The 7,856-nt window shown below is 34.8% G+C and overlaps 1 protein-coding gene across 2 annotated transcripts in view; it reads left to right on the plus strand.

Annotated features, from left to right (window-relative positions):
* Positions 1-7,856, plus strand: part of FAF1 (Fas associated factor 1) — a 170,652-nt gene that overhangs the window by 82,062 nt on the left and 80,734 nt on the right. For both annotated transcript variants that reach the window (XM_080622796.1, XM_080622797.1), the window contains exon 8: positions 2,433-2,519. In XM_080622796.1, coding sequence (XP_080478922.1) covers positions 2,433-2,519 — 87 coding nt within the window. The remainder of the gene's footprint in view (positions 1-2,432; positions 2,520-7,856) is intronic.

The following is a 7,856-nucleotide window of genomic DNA, read 5'->3' on the forward strand; positions in this document are numbered from 1 at the left end:
TGTTGATCCCACGTTTCTGTACCGAAGTTTCACTGCTTTTTTGAATGTAGCTCATTTGAGAGTTTTATATTGTAAAAATAATATCAATAAGACTTTTTGGTGTGTGACTGGAGAGTAGTTATCTCACAGGGACAGTTTATCCTGGTTTTTAATGAGAGAAAACTAAAATAGTTACAACCGTATTTTTGTGATCGCAGACCAATATTGTTACATTTTGATGGGCTGTTGTGAGGTCGGTTCAGAGTAATGACATCTCTTTTCCTTGACACTACTGTAAAACAAATACCGCACAGCAGGCTACCTTCTTGTTAAGAAGCAGTGCGTATATCAAGTTCTATAGAGTACAGTCTTCCATTATTCCATTTTTCACAGGTGCATGTGTGTGTATACATATGTGCAAATATCTAAGGATTTGCCATACATGTGTATTTGAAATTAATTAAAATATGTTTTTGATAATTGATATATATGTATTTTTTAAAGCATGAAACATGCATATGAGGAAACACTAACATGAAGTCCATTTTAATTGCCAATAAATATTTCAGTATCCTATGTCTAAAATATGTTTGTTTTATTTCATTAAATTAAAATATGGTTGTAATTTTGTCAATTGAATCCTAGTTACCAGATCCATCTCCCTGCAAAAACTCATGAACAAAAGCAGCATTAATATAGAGGTTATTTGGTGTATATATAATGTACCAGTTTAAAAAAATGAATGAAAGGAGACATATCTTAATGACTCTAACATATACAATGAATGTAAAGCTGAGCTAAAAAAACAACCCAAATATATGTCATGATACTGAAATGTCTGGATAAGGAATCCGCATGGTCAGACTTTAATCCTTAGTGAGATGTAGACTCAAGAGTTAGAAGTAATGTATTTTACTCTTAGGTAATAAACTGAAGTAATTGTTTTTTACTCATCTGTGCAGAGTGTTTATAAAGCTTTAAACTGGTAGTATTGAAATTATTATCCACCTAGCATATATATAAAACTATCCAGAAATGTAAGACAATTCTTCACAGTTTTTACTAAGGGGCACTTCAATAGTATGAAATACTTCTACTATAAGTAGTGAGAATGAGCAACAATAATTGAATGGATGATCTGAGAATTGGAAATACAGTAAGAGCGCTGTACTTTATGTAGATGTGTCATTTTCTTTAAGTTAGTCTTACCAATCTGCCTTAATAACTTTTGGTTTAATGTGTCAAAGACTTGGTTCTTGTGTCTGTTGGCATTAGACTGTACAGCCCTCTTAGAGCTGGGAGTGGGATGCATAACTTTGACTTCCCCAGATATTCTGTCTAGCCAATGGCCATGTAAAATATTAGTAAGGTGTATCAAACCTCACTTGTATCAATTTGAGAATGCTTTTCTGGATGTAATACAGGTTGTTGAGATCTGTACTTGGAAGTAGACCTGTAAAGGTATGGGAAGACCTTGTATTCTTGTGTAGCAGTTTTATGAAAGACAAACCAAAAGCCAACATGGCTCTCTTTTAATGGTTTGTTGTTCACAGTTCTTGTCCAGCTGGGCAATATTTACGTGGGCTGGTTACTTGTGTGGTCTTGACATTCAGGTGTAAGATAATATTCAGAATTTGAGGTATCAGTCTCTAGCCCAAGCACAAAAATACATCTTTTTGTAATGTAAATAATTGCTTATCACAAAACCTCTGAGAAAATATGCCAGCTTTTTTATCCCTGTTAATGTTTTTTTGTGGAAAGAGTTATGTAACTCTTGTGTTTTGCATCATTATTCCTGTATTCAAAATTTTCAATTCTTTCTTCTTTTCCCCCTCCCTTCCTCCTGACAACCATCATGTTAAGATGATTGATAGTATCAACTTTTATCTTAATAGCACAAGAAAAGGGTTGATGTAAACATTAGTTTGTTTGCATTTTGTTAATAAACGTTTGAAATGTGTTGTCTTCATTGGAAACGTGCTTCTTAATTCATATTTTCATGTTTAATAGACTCACCTTTATTTTGGGGTCCCATATAAGGAACTTTTGCAAAAAATAGGTGCATTTCTCATTGCGTTAGATGTATCATAAACTAGGGAAGCCTGTACAGATTGTTGTTAGTACCTTCTGCTTTTCTTCTGTTTCATTACTTTGCAATACTTCTTACTGTGAAAATTTGTATTATGAGTTCTTTTACATATTTATGATGCTGAAGTAATAATCATTATGAATATTTTATAGATTTAATTTTTTTTTCCTTTAACATCATTTAATTGCTTTTGGCAGTACTGTGTGAAAACTTGCGAGCGTTGGGAGGAACCTATTTTACAATAATTAGAAAACAAAACAAAACACACAAAAGTAATGGGATTGTAATGAAAATAATGCAGTTTGTCTGTATTGCTTTTGTTAGAGCAAGGTCTGATTTTTAAAGTTTTTAATTCTTTTACCAGGTAAAGCGGAATGTCTACGATCTAACTAGTATCCCTGTCCGTCACCAGTTATGGGAAGGGTGGCCGCCTTCTGCCACAGACGACTCGGTAAGTGGCTTTGGTTAAAGTATTGGATTACTGAAGCACATGGAAATTATTCATGTGTATCTAATTCAGTGCGTGTTTTTGACAAGAAGAAATGTTTACTCTAAGGGTGGCGAGACAGGGAGGTTGCCCAGAGAAGCTGTGGCTGTTCCATCCCTGGCAGTGTTCAAGGCTAGGTTGGACTGGATTGGAGCAACCTGGTCTAGTGGAAGATGCTCATGGCGGGGGGTTGTAACTGGATGAGCTTTAAGGTCCTTTCCAAACCAAACCATTCTATGATTCTGTGGTATGTTCTTAGACTGAAGCAAGGCTACACAGCATTTTGGAAGTTGAAGTCTATTGCAGTGATTGAACTTCAGGAAAAAAGTCCTGGAAGTGCGTGTTAGGTATTTTGCTCAGTTCACCAGTAAACTGCTTAAACCTGTATCTGGCTTTAAGCAGGAGATGTTCCTGTTAAAATTGGTGGAGAACTTCAGTTGCTTTTCAAATATGTACTTTGGTTCTTGCTGGAGCAGTTAGACTTTATGGGTCTTTGCAAGATTATGGTTTGAAATAGTAAATAATATGAATACAATATGTATTCAATTCTCAAACATATGTTGCAGGTTTTAGAGTTGCCACTGCTTAGAAATGCAGAGAAATATTAGCTGGATCAATATGAACCCTTGTTGAAAGAACCAACTAACTGTGAATTGTTTACAAATTCATGAAATTGTAGAATTTAACTGCAGAAATCCATTAAATATTAGAGTTGCTCTCTTGCATGGTTGTCCCTACAGTGTGTTTTACAGCACATCTTTCAGGTTTGCTCAGATAATTTTCTTCCAGTATTATGTTCCCAATACCAGCTAGTGAGATCCACCTTTAATAAAATAGAAAAACAAAACAAACAGCACAACAAAACAAAGCAACCCCTAAAAGGCTGAAATAATGATATAGTTATGTTGTATGTATATTTTCTGACCGGAGAAAAATGCAGAAAAGCAAAGCATTTCTACTTTTGTAACATTCATTTAAACTAGAAGTTGAACCTGAGTGAAAGCAGAACTGGCTTTGCTTTCTCTACGTATTAGCATTATCTTTAATGCATTACTTTCCTGTGCATTTCTATTCTTTACTGGTAAAGGCAGAATTACTATCTTGTATTGCTCTGGGGAAAGTATTTATGCCAATCAGAACACCTCAACAACCCGAACAAACAAAATAAAACAAAAAAGCCAAAGACTGTCTGAATTTCTAGTATACTTGTCAAGTACGTCTGTGGTAGTGTTTGCAGAAACAGTAGTTAAGTTTGGGAGAGTTGGGTAAATCTATGTCCTTGTATTCAGGAGCATATCTAAGTTGATATGCAGGATCTGAACTAACAGCAGGGTGTCATGTGGTAATTACAGTCTTTGGAATGTGGATCCATTTTAATGTTTTATTAGTTTACATTAGCTCAAGAAAAAATTGGAAACTCAACACTTCTAATCTGTTTTCCCACAGCTGTTAGGTTTTCCCTTATTCCCCCCTCCCTTTCTTTTGAATAGGATACCTCACATATGTAAAACTCATAAATCTGTTTTAAGTCTGTTTTTACAAGTGACATTGTTGCAGGTGAATTTTTCCCCTATTCATCTTTAATGAAATTGGTGAATGTTGAGTCATCTGCTCCAAAGCTCACTGCTCGAGTCTGGTGGAGCTCAGACTTGTCAGCTGTGTAAACAGATTTGAATGTGTTAGCAACAAAAACATAATTAATTTCTCTCTAAAATTGGAGGCCATAGCTTACTATTTATAAAGATTTAATGTTAGCAATGACTATCTATGGTTCTGTGACCCGAACATCTTTTTCCATTGCAAATAAGAAATATTCAGTAATAATTGCTTTGATAATTAGTCTCGATGTCTTTAGTTGAGTGGAAGATTTTTAAAATCACTTCTTCCATCATGAGTTTTTAATTTGCTGCGTTGTATAGTGCTCCATTGCAATTAAAGAGTTAAAGAAAGACTTGATTAAAATACTTTTTCATTTACATGTTATGCAGCATAAGAAATACTTTGTAATACCACAGGAGGCTTTTTCAGTGCAGTTCTCGTTAACCTTTGGCTTAGCAAACAGGACAACTAAATAGACTTCACATAATTGGATTCCTGTATCATCCCGTGTCTCTTATGAACCTGACAGACTACAGTCTTCTGACATTATCAGGAAATTTAGTGGAGTCAATAGTCGTTTAAAACATTGTTGCCTCATCTCCCTTCAGAGTCAAGATATGTTCTCTGCGTGTACTATCTAATGGAATATGGGATACTGTATGAATTGTCGATAACTCTTTCAGATCCTTTTGCACTCTTTCACTGGGGAAATGGGTTTCAAAACCTCCACAAACAGGAGAGTGTTTTCATGCTGTGACAGTTTGATTGTGGGAAACAAGGCATATGTACTCTATGGAAATTAATTTCGCCATTTGCAAGGACATATTTTTAGCTTTTATTGTGCCTCAATGATTTTAACACTGCAAATTATATCTGTTCTGCTCATTAAAGTTCAAAGTAAATGGGTGAGTTTTAAATCATTCTTTTTTAGCAAGTTTGCGTAAGTAAAACTTTGATTATATTAAAGGCTTAATTTATCTATTTTGGGGTACATATCATCAACTGATATAATGAAGTCTTGAAAATTATCCCAGAAAACAAATAACTATGATGTGATTGAAATAGATTCAGAGTTTGTTCTCAATTTTGATTTTAGATTTTGAAACAACCTTAACATTACTGAGCTTGTAAAATGAGAACTAAGCCAGAGTAATTTCCTAAAATTTCTGAAATGTATCCCATTTCTCTTTGCTATATTGACTGAACTTCTAAACTTGAACTCGTAATTACTGCTATTGCCAAGTGGAATGAGCCGTCTTCAAATATGTGTTCACTTGAAAAAAAACCCTAAATCTGAGATCAGTCATAGGGGGTGTTTTGTTACAGTTTTTGCATGGAAACATTATGATTTAATTTGTAGAAGTACAGATAACCTTTTGGGTGTTAGGTTTACACGTTTCTGTTTGAAGCAAAACATTTTTCCCCTATGAGGTCACTGGTTTTCGGTTTATTTCCATAGAATGAGTTTTTGTCCCTGATGTTTCAGGTGATTTGTCCTAGCATAGAACAGCAACACTCAATATGAAAAGGAGGAGGAGGGAGGTTGCTTTTGTTCTCAGTATTTAAGCTACAACTTTTTTCCTGATTGGTTCATTGTTCGAAGTCATTTCAGCATAGGAATTAGAAATCCCTGTTTCATAAGTAATGACAGCAAGCTTGCCAAAATGGAATATATTTCTGCATTAAAAAGATGTAAAAGGCTTAGGATGTGGTTTGAGGAGAGGGGAGAGGAGAAAGGCAAAGACGGAAGATAAGTGCCGTGTTGTTAATGTGCATCGCACACAGATCCTGTGCAGAGGAACTCAGCATCTGTCCTTCCACCTACTGTCGGTAGCACTTTGTTTCCCTAAACTGTACAGTTGGTCAAGACTGCATATCCTTTTTCAAGACAAGTAACCATACTTCATTGTATGGAGACACATTGGATATTAGTTTAGGTAGAAATAGGTCTATACAGACAAGTTACTTGGCTGTGCTGCTGAAGCGTCATTTCAGACATGATGTGTGTAGCCACTAATGTGTTGACGTTCTGCATCATCTCTTGTGAACGTGACCGCCTTCAGTTCTGTGACGGCTGTAGCAGTTGTGGTTTATGTTCCTTAGCTGAGCTTAATAAAGACTTCTAGGTTATAATCAGAATTCTCAAACGCTTATGTATGATCTAATTAGCACTGCTGTTATATTTAGCTATTTCATTGCTAAGTACTAAGCACAATCTGTCTGCACAGATAGAAATTATGAATGCTGATAAATAGTGTTCTGGTTCAAAGTCAAACCATTTATGACACTTTTTGGCTGATCTCCAGATTTTTGACGAGGTTGAGTATTAAGCAGCTGAGTAATTAGTATTTGGGAGTATATGTTTCTTTCCTTTTCCAGGTCTTATAATTCTGAACAGAAAGTTCATTACCACATGCTGTTATTTTGATATGAAAGCAAGTTGCAAGGTTTACATACACTGGCTGTTTAATTGTAATGGATGCTATGGCTGCATTTACTGGATTGTGTGGAATTTTCCCCCTGGAATTGATAGTCCTGACAGAGAAAGTGCTTATTGATCAGAAATGTAAATTTAACTATATTTAAATTAAAATTCATACATCATTAGGAAATACTCAGCTATTTTTTTTTGTGAGAAAGAATATCATAATTATAATTTGGATTACCCATCATGTTAATTACTTTGTATGTTACTTTCCTTCTGTGGTTCTCATCAATTGCTTGGAGTGGAGTAGATCTGGCAGGATCCTTTTCATTTAGATACATAGAAGAATACTTGCAGTCTGTTTTGTTACGTGCGTTCATAAATATGGTAAAGTTTCAATTTAACATTTATACTATAATCCTAATTTAGCAGCAAAAAATCATTAGACAATACCCAGTCTTGGAAGTTCATGGTGGTCTATGAGGCAGCACATTCATCGCCATTAAGAAATAGAAAAGTAACTGAATAATTTAATAAACAGTTCCTAAATGTCTTTAGTTTAGGTAACCTTCTGCCTTTGACTTATGGCTTGCTTGGATGTTCCTATGTGGATGAAAATATGATGAATTATCATATTCTTTCCCAGAATAAATAAGAAGGTTACAGTTGTTTTGTCACAGTTCTTTTTTTTACCCCAGCCCCTTATCTATTTTCTATACAGAAATTAAGATAAAGTGATTTGGATTTATTTCATTTATGTAAAAATTACCACATCAGGAATAATCAATTTCTTGTTACATTTGTACTTTTTTATTGCAGGACAATTCATTTAGGATTGTCCGATTTTCAAACATAAAATAACTCAATTGAAGTGATCTGCACTTATCACGTTGCTTTTGGGAAGGGTTTATTTCCTTGCTGTGTAGTAATGAGTCTTCTGGAAGTACAAGAAGTGCACACTGAATAACAAAACCTATTGTATCATTACAATAAAAATACAATTCAGTCTAATAGCCGTGATTTAAAAAGAAACCACATATGAAAAAACTCCACCCACAAAAAAAAACCCCAACAAACAAAACCATCACCCCACCCCAAGTTCTCAGTTTTCAGCATTCTTAGCCATGTTGCACCTTGATGGAAGAAAAAGTTTTCATGTCCTGCTCACAGTTCTGCATCTTTAGGTTCAGTTTTAATGTTGGGGTTTTTTTCAGTTGTTAGAAAACCTGGAAGTGAAGGAAATGGGAAATGTACTCTTTGCTTCTGTGTGATACGAG

The sequence above is a fragment of the Psittacula echo genome, assembly GCF_963264785.1.
Source record: "Psittacula echo genome assembly, chromosome: 7".
NCBI lineage: Eukaryota > Metazoa > Chordata > Aves > Psittaciformes > Psittacidae > Psittacula > Psittacula echo.